This window comes from Pristis pectinata, chromosome 9, assembly GCF_009764475.1.
Source record: "Pristis pectinata isolate sPriPec2 chromosome 9, sPriPec2.1.pri, whole genome shotgun sequence".
NCBI lineage: Eukaryota > Metazoa > Chordata > Chondrichthyes > Rhinopristiformes > Pristidae > Pristis > Pristis pectinata.
This window is the reverse complement of record NC_067413.1, coordinates 29,345,001-29,369,433: the sequence shown is the minus strand read 5'-3', so window position 1 is coordinate 29,369,433 and position 24,433 is coordinate 29,345,001. Positions and strand designations below refer to the sequence as shown.

Below are 24,433 nucleotides of genomic sequence, written 5' to 3'. Positions count from 1 at the left end.
ATGCCCTGACCAATGAAGGTAAGTGTGCCAAATGCCTTCTACACCACCCTGTCTATCTGTGTCACCACTTTCAGCAAACTATGTACCTGTACCCCTAGTCTCTCTGTTCTACAACACGATCCAGGAACCTACCATTTATGTGCAAGTTCTGCCCTGTCCTTCAATAAACATTCACAGCTCCCCTCTCCTGCATTCCTTCTAGTTTCACTTTCCACAGAACGATCAGATTTTCTCCAGAAACTATGAATTTAACCTCCTCGTCCTCGCCTTCACAGCATTCCACGGCCCTATCTCCACAATCTGTTACCGATGTCCATGTACCAACTCTCTTTTGCTGACTTTATTTAGCCTTCTGTACCAACTCCATCCACCTACCCTAACACATTCCTCAAAATGGTGGCACAGCTCTCTACATCTCACCCCACCTTCATGAAAATCTTTTCCAAAGCCATCTCTTCACCAGATATTTGCCTCACCACTTGTGGATTACCTTACGACATTAATGATACAGTATACAAAGGACATGATTGCTCTGGAGAGGGTGCAGTAGAGATTCACCAGGATGTTGTCTAGGATGAAGAGTTCCATTACAAGGAGAGACAGGAGAGGCAGGTCTGTTTTCTCTGGAGAAGAGAAGGCTGAAGGGAACCTGACAGAATTGCACAAAATTATGAAGGGCATGGATAGGGTGGACAGGAGTAAATTTTTCCACCTGGCAGAGAAGTCTATAAATCAGAGGGAATAGGTTTAAGAAAAGCACCAAGAGGTTTAAAGGGGATACAAGGAAGGATTTTTTTTTGACCAGACAGTGGCTGGAGGCAGAGACTCTCAATATTTAAGTATCTAAATAAGCATTTTAATTGCCTCGGCATAGAAGGCTACAGGCCAAGTGCTGGTAAATGGGATTAGTATAGATGGGTACTTAGTCAGCATTGATGGGAGGGCCTGTTACTGTGCTGCATGACTATTAAAAAGATCCATAAATGTGTTTCTTCAAAGCAGTTAACCACATACATCCAACAAATACTGGAACTATCAGCTCAATTCTGACAATCAGAATCCTTTCCAGTCCACTTGCCCAAGTCCAAACTTTCTAGCCAGCCAGTTCACATACTACCTCTGCTGCTCAGACCAACCTAGCCCTGCCCAGCACAGACACAAAGGGAACAATAAGATCCTAGCATATCACTGCCTCACCTAGAAGAAGTGTTTGGGACACTGCACAGCAGGAATGTAAGAGGTAAAGTAACTTGTGTTGAATCAAAGATTTGACAACATTACTAAACGAGCAAACAAAATGTAACTATAACAGTGACAACACTCAATAAAGTACTTAATTCAACTCAAGGTACTTTGGGACATCGAGCTCATGAAAGGCAGTGCAGGAATGAAAGCCTTTCTCTGCCTTAGCTCCATGCATCAACCATACAAATGTTTAGCAATCCCAAACATGAGGGCACAGATTCAAGTCACTAAGGTATTCATAATTTTCTGTGGAGGAGTAAGCCAGGTGTGCTTAAGTGATATCCCACATCTGTAACTATCTCGGAATTGTATTAGCTTTAGATACCTGAAGTGTACGGCAAGAAGCAGCTTGGATTGTACTCCAGCTTTTTCATGAAGCGAAGCTGTCCATTTTCTTTGAAGCAGTAAAGGTTTCTCTCACCAAGTACCAATATGGAAGAAGCAGCTTGGTTAAATGATGTTATGTGTATGTCCAATGCTTGTTCACCAATGTTCACCATCCAGTCCTTCTGTAAATGCAAAAAGATACACATCAGGTCAAAAAAAGGTCAAATCTGCATCAACTCAATACACAAACCTTCCTGGTCTTGGCTACACTGATATTTTCTCCCCCCATGCCTTTCTTTTGTGGAAACAGAAGACTGTACAATTAACAAACCATGCACTAACATCATGAGAAATAAGCCTTAAAGCAACAAAATTGTTAAATTTCTTCACGCAAGACAAATGCTCATATTCAAAATTCAATATGGAAGTCAGGTGAATGTTTTCCCAATACAGGCCAAATGCTACTAAATACATACAGAATAACAAAATATCACACAGAGGGTCAATGACTTGTACATTAAGTTAAAACAAAACCTTGCCCTTAACTGTGAGAACATCATCCAAGCACCTCATTGTTGTCTGTAACTTAGTAAACACTGAACAGGGAAAAAAAATTATATGTTTCTTCTGGCCTTCAACATACTTTGAATGGTTGAGTTTTACAAAGCCCAGGCCATTCATCCACCACCAATATATTCAAAAATACCTCTCCCTACTGCTTTTAACTTTTCCCTTGTGCCTTCATGTTGGACTCTTTGAAGCTGCAAAGCTGCAAGTGTTTCTGTTAGCACCAAATTCACTATCAGTTTGCATTTAATCATACTCTGTTCACTACCACCCAAAAGTGCCAATTCCTGTTTAACAGACAGCTGCTCAGCACAACAGACAAAATGGATGTATTCAAAAGCAGTAAGACTAAAAAGCTCACCATGATTCTCTTCCCAGACCCCAACTTCTGCTGCTCAGAATCGTGCCTGCTTTCTGCATCTGTGGCAACAGCTAGCACCTGGTACCTGATCAGAGAGAAAACACAGTGTTTCCTGATTCTGCTTCCAAAGTACTTTGTTTTTTTTAAAAAAAGGTTAATAATGCTATTTCAATGCAAATTGTTGATGCTGCTCAGGACCAAGAGCTGAAGCTACTTACAAGTAACAGTAAATGGACCATATACTCAGGCATCAAGAACACATAATTAAAGCCAAAGGTATTTGCAACAGAGAAAACTGAAGTTTGGCAGATGTCTTCTGTACCAATTCAGTGAGCAATCAAAATTATTCCCAATGTTCTTCACCCTCCTTAAAGAATTGTTACTTTCTCAGCTTTAATATCAATGAAATTTTTTCTGTATGGTGTTTTTCCTAAATCTGTGGCAATACTCTGTGTCCCAACATCAAAATTCCGTCAACCACTCCTCAATCTCTAAGGATAATCTTTAATCAATAATTTCTCATTGCTAATTCTCACCTAGAGGAAATAGGTTATCTATCGTCATCCCATGAATTTCCTTTAAAACTTTGTGAAAATAGATTTATAAGTTTCCACAGAATTTGGGCATCCCACATAAGATGTCACGAGTAAGACAGAGACTGCTCTTAGAATTGAGGGTTAGCAATTTGTTGGTAGGTGGGGAAAATCAGCAAGAATAAAGAAAAGGTGGACAGTAACTAGTGGAGTTCTCTAGGGATCTGTACCAAGGTGTTACTACTTACCAGTTATCTGAATGACTTGAAAGAATATTATACTCTGGTTTTAAAGGAGCAGGAATTTAAATACTGGAAAAGGGCAGATAAATGACTGCGCAGAAGTATGGCAGATGAAACTCTCTGAAAATGATGAAAATTAGGAACTCTGGGTACAAAAATCATCAAAACCCAGTGGGTAGATGCCTATAGAAGCAGAAAAAGGTTAATGCAATCTTCTTGTTGATCTAAAAACAGCTATAAGAAGAAGAACAGTTTCAATTGTATGAAAGCACACTAAAGTAACAACTTTTGGGATGACTATGGAGAAAGCAAACATTGTCATTGAAGGGTTGCAGCACAGGTTTACTAGAAAGGTGTCTGTGTTTAAAGGATTACACTAAAAACTCACAAGCTCCATGGAGCTAGTGGAGATAATATAATTGAGGTGTTTCAAATGATACTAAAATGTGTAAACAACAGGTATTGACAGTGGAATCCACATCAGGAAGGCATCATCACAAGTTCAGAACTGGTCTATAAGAAGTAAAATCAGGTAGAATCTTCACACTAAGAGAAAGTGGAATTCAAAATTCCTTCTCCTGAAAAGGAGGGCTATACAGAATACGGACCAAAGACAATGTACAGATGAAACACAATATCTGGCTGAGAGTACAGTGCTATAATCAGTCCAGTTTTGTACTACTAATGAATATGCACAAAAATTCTGTTGAAAATCAAGTGACATTAACTTGTAATACATTAGAACAACAGGATGAATTACAGCACTAATGCAGTTGTGTGTCAGAATCCAATCCCTCAGTAAAGTTGATTGTCTGGATGGACACAAGAAGGAGATTTGGGAATATGTTCCTTAGAAAGGAAATAAAAATGACTAAATGACTCAGCCCATTTTATTCTCACAGAACTACAGGAAGTGAGTCAGATTAGAAGTACTTCTGGTAGATGGCCAGGAACAGGCTCCATTCATCCTTTGAGTTACAGAGAAGCAAGCAAATATCAAAATAATAATTATGTACCTTTATATCATGTTCAATTATACCAAACTTTAACATACAATTTAAGTTGTTTTACCTATTTCTGCATTAAATCATAATGCAAATGAGTTGTTCTAATTTGTTTATAATTCACAAGATTTCCTATGTCAAAGTACAAGATCTGAGCATGTTGAACTTAGAAACACCATGGCTGCTATGTTATAAAAAAAACATTTTTGTCTTAAAATATTATAAATGATCCAGAGAGAGAAATATGTCACCAATGGCATAATCAACAGAGATTTTGCCAGTATATTTCAAATAAATTACCAAATCAAAATAGATTCAGTAATAAGCTTCCCAAGTACATCGGCAGTTATTCCAACCCAACGCAAAACAATCACACATATTGAAATGTTATGCTTTGGGTGTTATTTCCAAAACATAATTGCAGATTAACGTAGAAAGAAAATCCATTTGGAGTTAATTATTTTTCTCTTCAATCTATCAAAACATGAAAGACAAGAAATAAATAGACTCACTTGTAACTTTCAACATGTCGACTTGAGGAGACCGTAATGAAGGAATCTGTCCTGGAGCAGTATTTCAAAGGGCCTGGCAAAAGGCAATCAGGCAAGAAACGCCCAAAAGCAAAGCTTTCCTGCTCAAAGAACATCAGCATCCCATCCATTGACTGAATGCAAATTAAGTCACGACCTATGTTTAAAAAAAGCAGTAAAATAGTATTTCAAAATTAAGCAGCCACAAATCATTAAATTATCACACAACTTGCCTTCAGAACTTTTCCCTCTCTCCCTCAAGTGTTAGAAGGCAGTTGTAGACAGGAGAATGAACATCACAGCAGGCAGCTGCAAAGTAGTAAAGGCATACAGGGAATGAAAAGAAAACAGAAGCACTATGAAAGTGTGAGTGCATGAGGAAAAAAAGGAAAAGGAAACTGAAAAAATACTGAAAAGAAAGAACTGGTTTAAAAACAAATGATTATTGTTTGTCACCATCCTGGAAGTAGATATGAAATGTCAGTTCCAATGTGGATGCATGGAAAGCCCAGCCACACCACAACAGTTGGGGAGTAGTACCAAAGGTTTGGGAAGGGACTTTCTCACTTATGAACAGGTCAGTGTGAGAATCAGAAGGGGAATTGAAATGGCATACTGGAATCCCTAGCTACATCTGTCTCTTTGTCGGCTATGTGGAACAGTCCATGTTCCAAACCTTCTCTGGTACCACTCTCCAACTCTTTATTCATGACCTCACAGTTGCATTGGTGCTGCTTCCTGCACCCATGTGGCACCCATTGATTTTATCACTTTCACTACTAACTTCCACCTCATTCTCAACTTCACTTGGACCATTTCTGACACTTCTCTCCTTTTTCTAGATCTGTCTCCATCTCAGGAGACAAACTATTCACTGACATTTACTATAAACCAACTTGACTCCCACAACTACCTGGACTCCACCTCTTCCTACCCTGTCCCTTGTAAGGACGTCATCCCTTTCTCCCAGTTACTCCATCCCTGCCATATCTGCTCTCAGCAAGTCCTCCTTTTTCAGGAAATGTGGCTTCCCTTCTACTGTAGTTGATGGAGGCCTCTCTTGCATTTCTTGTGTCTCAGACTTCTGCTCTCATCCCCACCTCCCTTCAAATAGAAGAGAAATAGAGATCCCTTGGTCCTCACCTTTCATCCTACCAGCCTCTGCATCCCGCACTTCATCCTTCGTCATTTTCACCAGCTCCAACAAGGTCCCACCATGAGCCACATCTTCTCCTCCCATCTTCCACAGGGACCATCCTCCATGACTCCCTGGTCCACTCATCTCTCCCCATTAACCCCTCCCTGACCCCTGGCACTTTCACCTACAATTGTTCATGCACCTCCTCCCTCCCACTATCCAGGGACCTAAACAGCCCTTCCAGGTGAGGCAAAGATTCATGTGCACCTTCTCCAGCCTTGCCTACTGCATTTGGTGCTCCCAGTGTGGCAAGACCAAGCGCAGACTGGGCAACCTATTTGCATAGCACCTGTGCTCTGTCCCCAATGGGCACCCTAAGCTCCCGGTTCCATGCCATTTTAATTCCCCTTCCCATTCCCACACTGACCTATCCATCCTTGCCTTCTCCATTGCCAGGGTGAGGCCCAACAAACTAGAGGAATAATAACATCTCATATCCTGCCTGGGTAGCCTACAATCCAATGGTATGAACACTGGATTTTCCAATTTCAGGTAACCCTCCCTGGTTTTCTTCCACCACCCCACCCCTTCTGATCCTTCTCCAGTCCCTTATTTTTTTCCCCATTTCCATACCCCCCACCCCTCCTGCCTCTATTCACACATTTTTGTCCCCCTCCCAGTTCCACCCAAATACTACCTACACATTTCATCCACCAGCTCTGATCCACCACCATCCCGTGCTTCCTTTCCCCACCCAGTTCTGGTTCCATCTGCCATTCACCTCTCACCTAATGATTTCAATTATCACCTTCCTACCTTCATCAGATTCCTGCACTGGTAACCTTGTGTTCCCACTTATCATAGCTGTGACACTTTACTCTATACTGTTATTGTTTTTACCTGTACTACATTAATGCACTCTGTACTAACTCAATGTAACTGCACTGTGTAATGAATTGACCTGTACAATCGGTATGCAAAACAAGTTTTTCACTGTACCTCGGTACAAGCGACAATAATAAACCAAAACCAATACCAATACCCTCCAGCAGCTGTCTCCACCCTCACCCTCCCTGGCTCCATATACTTCTTTTTATTATCTGCCTACATGTATCATCTACCTGCCTCCGTCTCTCAACTCCACCCCACTCCCTCCCCCATATGGCTCCATTTGCCCGACATTCTTAACTCCTCCCCCCCCCCCCCCCACCCCCACCCCTCACTCAGCCCATCAATCACCCCTGGCCCATCTCACTACTCCACCTCTCTTCTTTATACTAGCCATCTCCCCTCTCCACTCTTAGGGTTTCAACCTGAAACATTGACAATTCCTTTCCCCCACAAAGATACTGCTCAACCCGCTGAGTTCCTCCATCAGATTGTGAGTTTAGATTGCAAATAGTTGAGACCCCACCATTAACAGCTATGGCACCCACTAAATACTGATCGGAAAATTACCTATCTATTCTGACTGTTTTATGTTAGTTAGCCAGTCCCCTATCCATAGGGAAACAAAGGACTGCAGATGCTGTAATGTAAATGAAAAACACAATGATGCTGGAGGAACTCAGCAGGCCAGGCAGCATCTGTGGAGAAAAGCAGGCAGTCAACGTTTCAGGTCAGGACCCTTCTTTAGAACTGGCGGTCAATGTTTCAGGTGAGGACTTTTCTCCATGGATGCTGCTTGGCCTGCTGAGTTCCTTTAGCATCATCGTGTTTTTCCCCTATCCATACCTATACACTACCCCCAACTTAGCATGTTCTTATCTTAAACTATTTACTTCTAAAACTATTGTAATAGTTTACTTTTTCACTACTACTCTTTTGTTCCGCACTGCTCCAGAAATTTGCTTGACAATTAAAGTAGAAAATCTTTAATGCTCTCTTCTTTATTCTGGACGGACTGTAATGCTTTATCAAAATATCAGTGGGAGTTAAAAAAAACTCAAGCAATTAGCGAATAAGAGCTCATAGACTGAAATCCAATACCAAAACAAAATCTAGATTGAAAAATACCCAAAAGGATAACTAATTGAAGAAACTTCCTATTTGTAGTCTAATGGATTATAGTCTCAGATTTCATGGTCTGGTATTCTAAAACCACAGTTTATTACTGATGTCTATTACCTCAAATGTGACACACTTAAAGATATTTTGCACATTTGAAGTGAAATTAATCCACTTAGCACACCAGAGATATAGCTATATTGTAATCAGTTCATAAACCAATTTCAACCTAGGCCAACAATAACATAGTTTAGACTTTTTGTTTGCTTTTGACTTGAAGTGGGATTACAAGTCTAATTATAAACTGGTTACGCAACTGTCACAATTATTCAAATCTCACAAAAAGGTAGTCTTTAAACAAAAGCATATTTCCTATATTTTGATTCTCCTACCCTCGTCCACCTTCCAGACAGATCAGGATTCCCCACCCTCTCAAAGATGGAACGAACAGCACAATTTTTGTCTCCATCCATCACAGACATTTCCTTTTTTCTCTCCACCCCTCTCCTTTCTACAACTTAAAACAGTGCTTGTTTTCTCTTTATTAAACATTGCAAGATTGACAGGCAAGGACAATACTTACTTGTTTTGTCATCTGATGGCCAAAATAATAGTCAATTTTGGATTTGAGGGAAATGATCAAGACTAGGGCATAACTTGAAAAATCAAGAAATTGCTAACAATCCCCTGCTTATCTTGGGACACTGCTTCACCAAGGATGCAAAGATGATGTGATGTTATCAATATTTCAACCAAGGAACCAACCACCAGTGAAACACTTCCAAAACTAGATAAAGGTCACGGGTGTGACTTTTTTTGTTTTATCTTGGACACTGTCTTTGTGCAATAACTCTCACCTGAAATGATTGAATTTTTGCTCAAGTATTTTTACTGAGAACCTTTTTGACCTACTTTCAGATCCACAGAACAATTTGTCTGTCCATGAACTTTTTGCTCTTTTCAATGTTTTCCTGTCAACACAGTAAAATCATAAATTCCACAAGCAATCCATCTGAGATCCTATGACAGACTGCAGCATAATCCAATCCAAGTTAGTGCCAAGAATTTTTTCCTTGCAGCAGAAAATCTCTGGCGACTATTAACACAGAATCCGTGTAGTCTACTGGTTCTGTGGAGTTCTCACAATGCAGCTGGAGAGTTTTCCCACATTTGCGCAAAATCAAACCTATCCTGTGCTAGACAAATCCACTTCTGAAGAAACAATGAAAAGAAATTTGTTGTTGCTTCAAAATTACAATGGCAGCTTTCACTAAAGAAATGATTGGTTGCATCTGGTAGTCAACAATGCCCAATCTCATTCCCTAGTGCATGGAAAGTTACAGGACCCTCTTGCCAACTAGTAGGAAACTATAAATTCTGACAAACTTCCATTACTTTTCTACATGGCAGGGTGGGGGAGTTTCAAGCCACTGCCCAAGAGAAAATGCAGCAGGGTATAGTTTCCCTGTCCCTTGTGTGGTAATATAGCATGGCCAACCATAGTTACATAAAGTACAAGGCAGCAGAGTAAATGGTGGATTGTCATAAATTACTGTGTTCTGCCTGCTGAGAACAAGTAGCTATTTCAGTATTTAGATGACTAATCCCTTATCTATAAGAGAAGGGACTGTGGCAATAATGTCATGCTACAAGATTACCTAGAAAAAAGCAAACAAATCTTCAGAAAATCAGCAGTCCATTACCTTGATGACAACAAGAACGAGTTTTACATCACACCCTGAATGGACCAAGATGTCATGCTGGCTTTTCCTCTATATCAATGAAGGGCGAGGCTTAGGACTAGATGATTAAAAAGATGAAAAAGCACAACATTTGCTACATACACATGGGTGCAGATTTTCCACTTGCCACACAAACATTTCTCTACTGTTGCAATAGCCTACCCTCTGTTCGAAGCGACATTGATCATAGTTCAGCTTTCACAAACTCCTTTGATTCATGGGAAAAACTACAACACATATATTCTCACCTTTTACACCACCAAAAGCTCCAAATGTTAAGTTGCAAGCTGTCCCCTGAAGATTGTGCTCATAAATTAGTTTCAGCTGGTACTGGTTTCCATGTTCAACAGTACCCATAATTCCTGTTAACCCAAAAAAAAACAGATGAAAGAAAGACCATCTGCTTCAAACAAGTTCACCTCTAAATAACTAATTCAGGCCAATGACTGAATCTTTCCCAAGCATCAAAATACACTTGTGTACCTGTTGGAAAAATAGGAACAATCGAAATTACAGAAGATCCCGTGTGAATATTCTCCAAATGTCTAGGAATCACGTCCCAATGATTGCACAGTTGGTTGTTCATTTGAATGCCCGTTCTTGTTACATGTGATTTGGGGGCATTAAATTGAAGTGGGTCCTCTCAAATTCTTAAGTTTCACACCGGTCCAAAATACACGAGGCAGATTCCATCACATACCATGTGAAGAAGTTCACTCTGACAAGAATAGGAAAGACATCTGTTCCCACCTCACATGGAGAGGTTCTTTCAAACATTTCATCATGCAGGCATCACATATTAATAGACAACAAGAAATTTCTAGGCCTTCTGGAAATCTGACAAGTGAAGACATAAAGATATGCTGACCATACAGGGCATTACTCCTGCCCTGCCATTCCATAAAGATAATGACTGATCTTTAACCTCAGCACCACTTTCCTGTACCAACCCTACATTGCTTAATTCCCTCAATATCTCAAAATGTATTAATCTTTGTCTTAAATATATTTAGCAACTCAGCTCTGTTTTCTTGTTTAAATTTCTCCTTGCTCTCAGATAGTGAACACTCCCATCAAATCTGCATGTGATTTCCTTGAGATCATCATCCAAGGTGACTTTGATCAGTGGTACCCAGCAAAGTATTCTCCCATACCAGATATTTCCTTTAATCAGAATTTTCCAGCATCTCATCATAAAGGCAATAATTCAAAATTTTTTTGGTTAAATGAATTATCAAACTATTAAACATTTATTTTTTTTATCCACATGAACTTCATTACTGCAGCTGAACAAAAATTCAATTATTATGATTTTATTAAATAAATTAAAATTTTTGTTTGCCACCTTCATGTTACCAGCCCTAACAGCGTACTATGCCTTGAATTATTTTGATTGTACAACTCCAAAAAGCTCCAAAATTCCACAAATAAAATTAGATGGTTTGTAAATGTAGGCAGCCATCGCCACAAAGACTTTACACCTTTACGCTACAGCAAAGGGTTTTAAATTTTTGTGTTTTATTCACCTGAAAATTCTGGAATAGAATTTCCAGTTTATTTGTGCCCAGACATGTATGATTAGGGTATAAAACAAATACTTGGCATAAAAAGCTGAGGAAATTTGGGCTGAAGCACACTTATACATAATTATAATATCCCCAAAAATCCTGGTCCTGGTTCTTTTATGCTATCCAGTCCTAGCCCCAATCACATTGTCACTTACTTTAATGGCTCCACCTCAGGGCTGAGGAACCATACATGAAAACTGCCCACAATTAAACAGCCTCAAAACAGATGTACAATTAAGGCTGGTATTTTAGGCACAACAAAAACCTAATCTGGAGCTTTGTGACTTTATTTTTAAGAACGAGTTTTCTTTGAATTCTCCCCACTAAGGCCTGCTCCGTAATTTCCAGTTAATAGACTACAATACAACTAAATGAGAATCAGAAATGGTCTGTTCAAGCCATGGAACTGGTGGCTGAGAAATCAGAGGTAACTTCTTTTTATTATTTGATTTACTATGGCAACATTTTGTGTTTTAAGGGATAAATTGCAACATATTTTCAAAATTCTAACTTCTGTATTAAACCTACTATTTTCACAAGTTTATGAACAGATCTTCATCAAATGCCATCAAAATTAATATTATGCTTAAAGAAAAGGTCAAAAACCAAAGGCTTAAAACAAGAAAAATAAAAGCACTTTTGCAAGCAAGGTACAAGTTTGTAAGCATATACATTACCTGAGACAGCATAGACCGACAGCTTTCTTGGATGTAAAACTGCCATGTGGAAGAGTTCTGTACCTCTGCAAAAATAAACAAAATCGTCTAACTGCAAGATGATCTTAAGGCAGATTCAAAATTAGAAACTCAGTCAGCTTTTAAATAACTTTCTAAAAGCAAATTTGAATTAAATCCTGTCTTTATCTGCAGTACAACATCAAGCTGATGCACAGTAAACTTGCTTCTGCAAATCCACGATCAGAGGTTGCTTTCTTAAAAATTCAGTATCTCTCAACTATGTAATTTCTAATGGTTGAAATGTTAATAAATTTTTGATTATAAAATAATCGAGAAGTTGCAATAGCATTTGAGAACATCCATTACAGATCATGCAAGGGTTTACATAGCAAATTTGAACATACAAATGAAAAACAAAAAAGCAATGTATACTTTGCTTCTTTGTCACAGAGCAAGCTTAAAGAGCTACAAATATAAATACAAATTTGAACATTGCCTTATATGTGCTAATTTAAACATCCTTTAAACATTTGGTTTTGATTCCATTAAAAAAAACAAATATATCCACCAGAGAAATAGCAGAATACAGGTCTTGTTATGTTTCTCCCCTCACCCAACTGCCCCAACTAATCTCTAAGATTTAAATCAATTTTCCTTCTGAAAATTGGTTATTATGGTGTTCCTTCCACTTGAAAAATGAGAATATACAGCTAAAGGGAGGGAAATGTTACCTATTTTGATGGGGATTCTTCATTTCTGTAATGATTATTCTCATGAATTATTAGAGCAAACTGCCCACATGACTTCGGTACAACCTGGAATGTGCTGCCTGGAAGGATGGTAAAAGCAAACTAAACATCAAATTTCAACAGGGAATTGGTCAAATATTTTAACACTTGGAGGGTTCTGGGGGAGAGAGCAGGGCAGTAGACTAACTGGATAACGAAGTAATTGGCAAAGAGCTGAAAGGGCTCTGTGTTATAATTATTCTATAATCAGTCTCCCCTACAAAGTGTAGAAGAGCTAACCTAACGTCACATCAACATCAGTTCATTTTGCCCAAAGAGAAGTCTGAAGAGATAGTTTGCACCCTGCTTTGGCCTGTAAAGGCCCAAGGGCCCAATATTATCTTCTATCGTCTCTTAGACAGTCCCTCAGGATTGAGGACAGCTTGCTTCCGCTCCCATTTGTTGGGTTCTGAGGTGGCTGACGAGGCCAGTGTGGGAACTACAAGCTCTGCCATGGATGCGTAGCCTCAAGGTGCTCAATACCATCTTAAATGCTCATTCTCCAATTTGAGTGGCCATGGGTTGAGAATTCCCAGGAGTCAGTAGGGATGCTATACCTCAAGGAGGCTTTAGGCACATTCTTATTTCTGTTGTTCTGTCTACCTGGTAATCCTTACCCACAATAAAGCTTGGAATGAAGTCCGTTTTGGGAGTTTGGTTTGAGACATGCAAATGCCTGTCCAATGAAGCTGACTGAGAACAGGAGCCTCGGTGCTGAAGGTCACTGATGTCGTTTGTTTATCCTTCCAAAGAATTTGAAGGATTTTGTGAAGACATTTGGTGGTATTTTTCCAGATCTCTAGAGCCGTTTCTTTTCCCTTGAATAAAGGTGGAGCTTCCAATCCAGGAATGCCTTACATTTATGGTTCATGTGCTCCTTGATCTCCTTGTCATTCTCATTAAACCAGGCCTAGTGTTCTCAGCAGAGAAGCCAAGAATCTCCTCACAGGTGCCAGCTGTGACAGACTTCAAGGTGGCCCATAAACTGTGATGCTGCAGCTCCTGTAATCTGGACATTAATGCGAGGCCCTGCCTGAGACAAGATGTCTTTCTGGGGTTCTTGAGAGCTTCAACTTTGATCTTCTTGCAGCGATGCTCTTTTTAGGCTAATGTTTGGCACCAAATTGGAGACAATCAAATGGCTTAGACAGTTGTCAGTCCAGCAGTCATTGATGTCTGATATGCTTCAAGTGCCATCTTTGCTGTCGCCTCCTGAGATAATGACACTTTCTAACAGGTGCTAGTGCTTGGATCAGGGTAGTTGCCATGTTGCTCTGACAAAACAGAGCGTTCATTATGACAAGGCCACACTCCAAGCATTTTGTCAAGGAGACGATCCCATTGGAGATGGTCTTCTCTACTCCTTCCCTGCCAGTGTTACATCCCTTCCCACCTTGGCACTGAAATTGCGCAGGAGGATCATTTGGTATCCCTTTGGGATGCTACAACATATAATGCTTCTTTTAACATGATATTTGCCACATTCCACTAGCATAACAAAGGGAGGAACAAGAAGTCCTCTGGTTGGGGAATAAATATTCCATATCGAGTGCCCAAGATCATCGACAACTGCTAGATCTAAATAATAACAATTAGTAAAGGAGCAATGCTCCTAGTATCTCTTTCACACATGCACTGACTGGAGCCTAACTATTTTCAAAAGCTGCAGTAATGACTTCTTCCATTACAAGCTCAATATAGGAATTGATCAGTAAAAGCTACTCCTGAATGTTACTACAATTCCTCAGTTAATGAAGCGGTCAAGTCCGCGTACAGCAAGACCACAAGCATTAGAATTTTAAATTGGGGGCCATAAGGAGTCAATTGGTCCATTGGGGGGGGCAGGGAATTTGGGGAATAGGATATGGACTGCCAAGTTACAAATAAACCAACATTCACACAGCCTCAACTCCACTCTGTGTGTGCTTTGCTAATCAATAACTCCCTCTTCCTTAGAATCGCATCTTCTCCAACTCTGGCCTCTTGAGCATTTCCTCTCTTTTCCCTACCAGAAATATTAGGCCTAGGATCCAAAAATCCTCCTTAATCCTCCATATCTCCACCACTTCCTCCTCCTTTTGGAGGCACCAGTGGCCGAATTTTCAATGTCCATCCTTGGAATTTGGCATCCATTTTTGGCTAACAAGATTTCTATGAAAAGTACTTTGGAACAATTTTATACATTAAAGTTGTTACATGACTTTGTTTTTGTTTATCTATTTTTCAAGGTCTGGATACCATTCTAAAGGCCAGCAGTTAATTGCCCATCCCAAAATGTCCTCAAGAAGGTGGTGGTGAGCAACTTTCTTGAACCACTGCAGTACTTCTGGTGAGGAAGTTACAGAATTTAGGCTCAAAGGATTGGCAACATATTTCCAGGTTAGGATGATGTTCCGTTTGTAGGGGTACCTATGGGTGGTGGAGTTCCAATGTACCCGATGCCCTCCTCCTGCTTGGTGGTGGTATAGGAGATGCTGTCAGCATAGCTGAAGTGAGTAACTGCATTTCATCTTGTAGATGGTGCACACTGCAGCCACCATGTACTAGTGGCACAGGGAATGAATGTTTAGGATGGTGGATGGTGTCCCAATCAAGTGAGTTTGAAGGTGCTGAACTTATTGAGAGTTGTATTCATCCAGGCAAGTGGAGAGTACTCCATTAGACATCTGCTTTATGGCTTGTAGATGGTGGAAAAACTTTGATGTCTCAGGAGACAAGGTAATTCAAGGCAGGATACCCAGTCTCTGACCTGGTCTTGCAGACATGGTATTTACAATGCCCCAGCAAATGAACATTGCATAATCAAACATCCCCACTTCTCACTTTGCATTGTTCATTGACCATTGCAAAGGTCATTGTTGAAGCAGCTGATGTATAGCAAAAAAATCCTCCTGCTCAATAGTGACAAATCCAGCTGACTATAGCCACTTGTGGTAGCAGACCCACAAGCACATTACATGGTGGCTGCCATCTAAGATTCTATATTATCACTGGCACATTCTAGGAGTTCCTCTGGTTGAGCTTCACCACAGAGAAAGGAAATATGCCAGTAAAGACACCCAAGGTTTCAGACATGTCTGAGAGACTCCTCAGAAACAGTTCAAAATTTTCAATGTTTGCTTTTATGGGTAATGGGTTATTGGAATTGGAATTGGTTTATTATTGTCAATTGTACCGAGGTGCAGTGAAAAACTTGTCCTGCATACCATTCATACAGATCAATCCATTACACAGTGCATTGAGGTAGTAAGAGATAAATCAATACAGAATGCAGCATAAAGTGTCACAACTACAGAGAAAGTACAGTGCAGGTAGACAATAAGGTAGAAGGTCATAACAAAGTAGATCGTGAGGTCGAGAGTCCATTTTATCGTACAAGGGAACCATTCAATAGTCTTTAAACGGAGGGATTATTTCAATGTCAGTCTTATTCTTAATCACTGATACAACTGGACATTCTCAAAATGAAGTTGATAACTACTTGGGGTAAAATTAAATACAGAAACACCAACAATTGGAATTGGAGACTTTCCACTGGCTGCCTTTCTAGAGGATTTATTTATGTATATGCTGTGGACATCAAGCAATGAGTAACATGCAAAAATTTGTCTTCAACTGTGGACTAATTTGGTTGTAATGCAGCAACATGGATGTGCTAGACAACCATGCAAAGATTAATGGTGGGGATAGCTGGGACTTTCTAGAGCAACAAACAGCATCAGCAGTCTCGTCTGTTTCCAAAATGGTCTGCTACAGGTTCACATTCACAGTAAAATGGCTCCCTCTGCTGTTCAAAGGCATCCTGTGCATTTCACTTCATTAAACTCTGCTGCCAAATGTAGATTACACCACATTTCACCCATTAACACAACCCAAAAATCAATATTGCCCAAATAATAGAGCCATTCCATGTCATAGGTTCACAGCAGTCTGGCTTTGGTGCCCCTCAGCAAGGATACTGAAATTTTAATGCAAATATCAAGTTGGCAGTCAGATCAAGTGTAGGTGCTTTGTGGGGTCAGAGTGGTAATCTTCACCTCTAGACACCTTGGCAGTATTCAGAAGAAGTAATGAGCAATGGAAATTGAAACAAAAACAGAAATGCTGGAAGAACTCTGCTGGTCAAGCAGCATCTGTGGAAAGAGAAACCAGTCAACGTTTCGAGTCAGTGACCCTTCCTCAGAACTGGGGGGGTGGGGGGGGAGTGGAGGGTTTACAGTTTACAAAGCACAACTGAGGGAGGAGCAAGGTGCAAAACAAAAGCTTATATGGAGATAGGTTAAGTCAGATCAAGTAATGAGCAGGAGTTCTGCCATTAGCAAGATGTCTTAAAGGAATGGGGTGATCACTTTGCACAGCACCTGCACTCGGTCCAGAGGAGTGATCCTGAGCTTCTTGTTGCATGCTATTTTAATCCCCAATCCCACTCTGAGCATGGGTAATGATGAGAGAGCAGTTTCCCTGACATCGGCAAATTCAAAGTTCATTCCAGAGAGTTGCAAAATGCCTAGCCAGAAGACAAGATGACGTTCTTCTAGTTTACCTTGGACCTCACTACAGCACAGGGGAGGACAAAGACAGTCAGATCAGAATGGGAGTGGGACTGGGGATTAAAACAGCATGCAATTGGAAGCTCAGGATGACTCCTCTGGACTGAGTGCAGGTGCTCTGCAAAGTGATCAATCAATCTGCATTTGGTTTCTTCAGATGAAGCCATACTGTGAACATTGAATGAAGTACACCAGATTGAACGAAGTGCAAGTGAATAGCTGCTACACCTGGAATGATTATTTGGGCCAATTGATGGTGGAGGTGATTGGTCAGGTGTTGCATCTCCTCTGGTTTGATGCAAAGCTGCCATGGGATGGGGAGTGGTGGGTGGGGATGGTAGAGCAGAGCAGATGGTAGTGGTCCCTGCGAAATGCAGATAGAGGAGAAGAGGAGATGACATGACTTGGGGTAGGATCACGATGGAGCTGGCAGAAATTGCAAAGGGTAATGTAAAGCTGGCAAGGAGAAAGGTCAGTACCAGGAGAACTTCATTCTGAGCTTGCGGAGAGGGGGTCCCACCACTCCCCATCCCACGGCACCTCTGCGTCCAACCAGAAAAGATGCAACACCTGTCCATTCACCTCTTTCCTTCCCACCATCCATGGGACCAAACAATCATTCCCGATGAAGTAGCGATTCACTTGTACTTCACCCAATCCAGTTTACTGCATTCAGTGCTCACAATATAGCCTCCTCTACACTGGAGACAACAAGCACAGATTTGGCGATTGCTTTGCAGAGCACCTGCATTCAGTTCACAGGAGTGATCCTGAGCTTCTTGTCTTAACTGATCTCCATCTCAAACGCCATCTATAAATTCGCTGATAACACCACTGTTGTTGTCAGTATCTCAGATGGCAATGAGGTGGTGTACAGGAGTGAGATAGATCGGCTGGTTCAATGGTGTCGCAACAACAACCTTGCACTCAGCATCAACAAGACCAAGGAACTGATTGTGGACGTCAGGAGGGGAAAGTCAGAGAACACACACCAGTCCTTATTGAGGGGTCAGCAGTGGATAGAGTGAGCAGATTCAAGTTCCTGGGCATCAACATCTCAAAGGATCTATCTTGGGCCCAACACATTGATGCAATCACGAAGAAGGCAAGCCAGTGGCTCTACTTCAATACGAATTTGAAGAGATTTGGTATGTCATCAATGACTCCTGCAAATTTCTACAGATGTATGGTGGAGAGCATTCTGACTGGTTGCATCACCACCTGGTATGGAGGCTCCAATGTGCAGGATCAAAGGAGGCTGGAGAGGGTTGTAGACTCAGCCAGCACCATCACAGGTACAACCCTCCCCCGCCATCGAGGACATCTTCAAGTGGCAGTGCCTCAAGAAGGCAGTATCCATCATTAAGGACCCTCACTGCTCAGGACGTGCCCTCTTCACGTTACTACCATTGGGGAGGAGCCTGAAGACCCACACTCAACGTTTCAGGGACAGCTTTTACCCCTCCACCATCAGATTTCTGAACGGTCCATGAACCCATAAACACAACCTCATTACTCCTCTTTTGTACCATTTATTTATTTTTTTTTTAACTTTTAGTAATTTTTATGTCTTACACTGTACTGCTGCTGCAAAACAACAAATTTCACAACAGATGTCAGTGATGATAAAACTGATTCTCATTCTGATTTAGGCTTTTGTCTTGCACCTCACTCCTTCCCCCATTTCTGCTTTGAAACCAACCACTCTTCCCCCAGTTCTGACCAAAACATTGACTGGTTTCTCTTTCCACTGTCATTGCTTGGCTTGCTGTCTTATTCTAGCATTTCTGTTTTAGTTTCAGATTCCAGCTTCTGCAGTTTTATTTGTTTTCCAAGCAATGGAAATCAGGACACTGCAACTAATTATGATTTTTCTCTTCCTCATCAATAATCAGACATAGAAAAGTGTGCTTACCAAATACATCACAGTGAAAAATATTTTTGATATAACTCAATCCATATGCGCAAGTTTTCTATTTAAAAAAAAACACATTATTACATTCTTGGCTGGTGACATAACCCTTCCCAGTCTACTCAATAATTTATCTACTTACGAGACAAATTTGCCAACCTCCACCTGTAATATCGGGTCTGGCAGCTGAACTTCTAGAACTAGTTCTTCTGGTTGAAGTGCTGCTCCAGGTTTGGAAGGTTCTGGAGAATAGATACGTAGAATTCCTTTATAGCTGCCAATGACAATTTTATCTGGAGAATCAAGCAGAACAAAATTAAATTGGATTATTTTGTCCTCTTCAATACAAAGCAAGGAACCCAATATTGATTCCAAAGTCATTTGATCATTATTGTAATATTAATTTTCAAAATTGCATAGAATTCATGCACCCATGATCCACAGGACATAGAACCGAGATTTAGCTGCCTCTAATCACCATTTCACCAGCATGTTAAGACTGAATGGCCCTTTTTAAATGTTTAATTTGTGATTGAAAAAGGTCAGATACAAAAGTGATTAAATCTGGAGTTTCTTTTGTATACTTTTCTCCTAAGAACCAGGAGGGTCATAAGGCCTATTCTAGATTTGACTGCAACAAGAAACAGAAAGAGTGGTTGGGGGCAGGGAGAGAGTCACACAGCATCTATGGTTTACCCACTTACCCACAAACAAAGTGGGATTGGTGAAGGAGCAGATTACTAGAAAGGTCTCCGTGAAATGTTGCACTTTGTTTAATTAACATTATGATGAATTGTAGAGCAGCTAATACCCCTGCTTTAATTACAATACTAAATTTCATCAGACGACAAAACTCTAGTGAATCAGCTTCTTTTACACTTACCACTTTCAGTGTTGTCAACGTTAGCAACACATAACATCCCTGGTCAAATTCCTCCTGATCTCCCACACATGTGGACCACCAGTCTCGAGCTTTAAACAAAGACATCTTTCTCAATCTGAAATCACCAAAGCAATGAAGATTCAGACAATTGAAGCACAGAACAGGATCTTTAGAAGTGTCACAGGAAGATAACTTAATTTACATGTGCTCAAGATAAAGATTGCCAACACTATGGGAGCATTAAATAGGAGTAGGCCATTCAGCCCTCTAGGGCTGTTCAATATTGATCATCCACTTCAGTATCCTGTTCCCACTTCTCCCCACATTCTTTGATCCCTTTAGCATTAAGAAATTTATCTGTCTCTTCAAGAATATATTTGATGTCTTGGCCTCCACATCCTTCTGTGGTTGAGAATTCCACAGGTTCATCACCCTTTGGATGAAGACATTTCTCCTAATCACTGTTCTGAACAGCATACCCTATAGCATGAGGATGAGACCCTTGGTCCTGGCCATTGGGAACAATTTCAGCATTTAGAATTCAACAGTTTATAGTCAAGGTGGATTGTCACAGTCTTTTACCCAGGATAGGGGAGTCTAAAACTCAAGGGCATAGGTTTGAGAGGGAAGGATTTATTGGGGATCTGAAGGGCAAATTTTCACACACTGAGGAAGTGGTAGAGGTAGGTACAATTACAATGCTTAAAAGACATTTGGGAGCATATACATGGATAGGAAAGGCTTAGGGGGGATATGGACCATAGGCAAATGGGACAAGCTAAGGAGGGCACCATGGTTACCGTGGACAAGTTGAGCTGAAGGGCCTGTTTCCATGCTGTGATGCATGATTTTAATGATTCTAACTCACCAAGACTTCTTTGACAGAACCTTCCAAACCCACAATTTCTAACAGCTAGAAGGACCAAGGCAACAAAAGCATGGGAACACCAGCACCTGGAAGTTGCCCTCCAAGCCCCATACCATCCTGACTTGGAAATATATCACTGTTTCTTCACCATTGCCAGGTCAAAATCCTGGAACTCCCTACAGCATTGAGGATATGCACACACCTCAAGGACTGCACCATCTGAAGTAGCCTTTAATAAAGTATTAAATGGAGAAAGAGGGATGAGAATGGAGATCTCTTAGAGATGGAGTACCAGATCTTGGAACCTGGCAGCTGAAGACACAGCACCAATGACTGGATCAATTAATTCAGGGATGCTCAGATGGCTAACGCTTCTAGGCTGAGGAGGTCACAGTTTCACTTTGCCCTTATTTGTGAAGTGTATTGCAGCCAAGGGCTTAACCTACCCATTTCCAAATGGAGATAATCCATATTTATTTCACCTGGAGCAGTACTGTTTACAGATTTGTGCCCAGTGAATCCAGAATTGATTCAAACCCATATATAAATTCATAAAAACAGCTTGCTACCTTTTGCAAAAGATAACTTCAGGAAACTATTGCATTCTACTAAATAAATGTACACTTCCATAACATGAGATATTTCAGTAATTTTTCTTAAGGGCAGAGACCGTGCAACATTTAAAAGTGAATTTAAAGACAACATATGATCTCTGAGATACCCTGGCCCAGTATTGTAGCCTGAAGGGTTGTCAGAGAAGAAACTTGCCCCAAAATAACAACAGAAAACACTGAAAACACTCAGCAAATCAGGGAACATCTGAAGTGGAGAACAAAGAGCAGTGACTTGAGCATTTTCAGCACATAGTTTTTAAACCGATTTACATTGAAATGTAACATGGAACTATGATGTTGTGGGTCATAACACAGACTTGGTTGAGAGAGGGACAGGAATGGGTGCTTAATATTCCAGGGTTTTGGTGTTTTAGAAGATAGAGAAGGAGGCAAAAAGGGAGGTGGGGGGGAAGAGTTGTGCTATTAATTAGGGACAATATCACAGCTGCACTCAGGAGGGGACATAACGGAGGGTTCAGCCACTGGGTACAACTCATAAATAAGAAAGGTGCAATCACTCTGATGGGGTTATACTACAGACCCCCCAGTAGTCACCGGAACATTGAGGAACAGATATGCAGGAAGATTAGGGAAAGGCGTAAAAACAACAGGGTTGTTGTAGTGGGGGACTTCAACTTCACTATTGTAAACTGGGACCTCCTTAGTGCAAGAGGTTAGATGGGGAAGAATTTGTTAGGTGCATCCAGGAGGGTTTCTTAAATCAAAATGTAGATAGTCCAACAAGAGGAGGAGCCATACTGGACCTGGTTGTTGGGTAATGACCTGGCCCAGATGACTGCCCTTTCAGTGGGAAAATAGTTAGGGAACAGTGATCACAACTCTTAAGTTTTAAGATAGCTATAGATAAGGATAAGTATGGACCTTGCCGGAGAGTACTAAATTGGAGCAGGGCAATTACAAGTGCATTAGGCAGGAACTAGGGAGAGACAATTGGGAACAACTGTTTTTGGGCAAGTCCATATCTGACAATGTGGAGGTTGTTTAAAGACCAACTCCACAGAGTACAGGACAAGTATGTTCCAGCAAGAGGAAGGACAAGGATGGCAAGGTCAGGGAGCCTTGGATGTCAAGAGGGGTGGTGATCTAGTCAAGAAGAAAAAGGAAATGTATGTAAGGCTTAGGAAACTAAGGTCAAACAAAGCCCTTGAGGATGATAAAGAAGCCAGAAAAGAAATCAAGAAGGGGAATTAGGAAAAACCAGGAGGGTCTATGAAAAGTCCTTGGCAAGTAGGATTAAAGAGAATCCCAAGGTATTCTATACATATATCAAGAGCAAGAGGATAACTAGGGAGTAGGTAGGACCACTCAAGAATAAAGGACAAAACATGTGCTTGGAGGCGGAGGATGTGGGTGAGATCCTAAATGAGTACTTTGCATCACTATTTACCAAGGAGAAGAAGATGGAGGATAGGGAGATCAGTGTGGAGCGTGCTAATTTGCTAGGGCATTTCAAGATAAAGAAGGAGGTAGTGTTGGGTCTCTTAAAGAATATTAAGGTGGATAAGTCCCCAGGGCCTGATGGGATATACCCCAGGTTAATGAGAGAGACAAGAGATAAGATTGCCGGGGCCTTGACCAAGATCTTCGTGTCCTTTCTAGCCACAGGTGTGGTCCTGGAGGACTGGCGAGTAGAAGGGAAACAGGGATAATCCTGGAAACTATAGACTGATGAGTCTCATGTCAGTTGTAGGGAAGTTACTGGAGAGGATTCTTAGCAATAGGATTTATGAACATTTGGAAAACCATGGCCTAATTAGGTACAGTCAGCATGGCTTCATGCAGGGCAAGTCGTGCCTTACTAACTTGATTGTGTTTCTCGAGGAAGTGACAAAGGTGATTGATGAAGGTAGAAGCTGTGGATGTTGTCTACATGGATCTTACTGAGACGCACATGGGAGGCAGAAGATTTAGGTGCATGGGATCCACGTGAATTGGCCATTTGGATTCAGAATTGGATTGCCCATAGAAGACAGAGGGTGGTGGTTGATGGGACTTATCCTGGCTGGAGGTCTGTGACTAGAGGTGTTCCACAGGGATCCGTACTAGGACCTCTGCTGTTTGTGATATATATAAATGACCTGGATGAAAACATAGATGGGTGGGTGAGTAAGTTTGCAGATGATACAAAGATTGGTGGTGCTGTGAATAGCATAGAAGACTGTCAAAGGATACAACGGGATATAGATCAGCAGCAGATGTGGACAGAGAAATGGCAGATGGAGTTTAACCCAGACAAATGTGAAGTGTTGCATCTTGGGAGATCAAATATAAAGGAATACTGTTGATGAACAGAGGGATCTTGGGGTCCAAGTTCATAGCTCCCTGAAAGTGGCTACACAAGCTGATAGGGTGGTAAAGAAGGTATACGGTATGCTTGCCTTTATTAGTCGAGGCACTGAGTTCAAGAATCAAGAAGTTATGCTGCACCTTTATAAAACTCTAGTTAGGCACATCTGGAGTACTGCATTCAGTTCTGGTCGCCCATTATAGGAAGGATGTCGACGCTTTGGAGAGGGTGCACAAGAGGTTTACCAGGATGCTGCCTGATTAAAGAGCATGTGCTATAAGGAGAGGTTGGACCAACTTGAGTTGCTTTCTCTGAAGCGGTGGAGGTTGAGGGGAGATCTGATAGAGGTTTATAAGATTATGAGAGGCATAGATAGAGTAGACAGCCAGTTATCTTTTTCCCAGGCTGAAATGTCTAATACCAGAGGGCATTCATTTAAGGTGATGGGGGCAAGTTCAAAGGACATGTGTGGGGCAGTTTTTTTTTTGTAAACAGAAAGTGGTGGGGGTGCCTGGAATGCACTGCCCAGGGTGGTGGTAGAGGCAAATACAATAGGGGCATTCAAGAGG

General features: G+C 41.0%; 1 protein-coding gene across 1 annotated transcript in view; it reads right to left on the bottom strand.

Annotated features, from left to right (window-relative positions):
* bbs9 (Bardet-Biedl syndrome 9) overlaps positions 1-20,179 on the bottom strand; it is a 264,843-nt gene extending 244,664 nt beyond the window's left edge. The window contains 8 exon segments of the mRNA XM_052023724.1: positions 1,571-1,754; positions 2,501-2,585; positions 4,792-4,966; positions 9,945-10,058; positions 11,942-12,006; positions 19,334-19,484; positions 20,075-20,107; positions 20,110-20,179. Of these exon segments, the coding sequence (XP_051879684.1) occupies positions 1,571-1,754; positions 2,501-2,585; positions 4,792-4,966; positions 9,945-10,058; positions 11,942-12,006; positions 19,334-19,484; positions 20,075-20,107; positions 20,110-20,179 (877 nt within the window).
* Between the last annotated feature and the right edge of the window lie 4,254 nt (positions 20,180-24,433).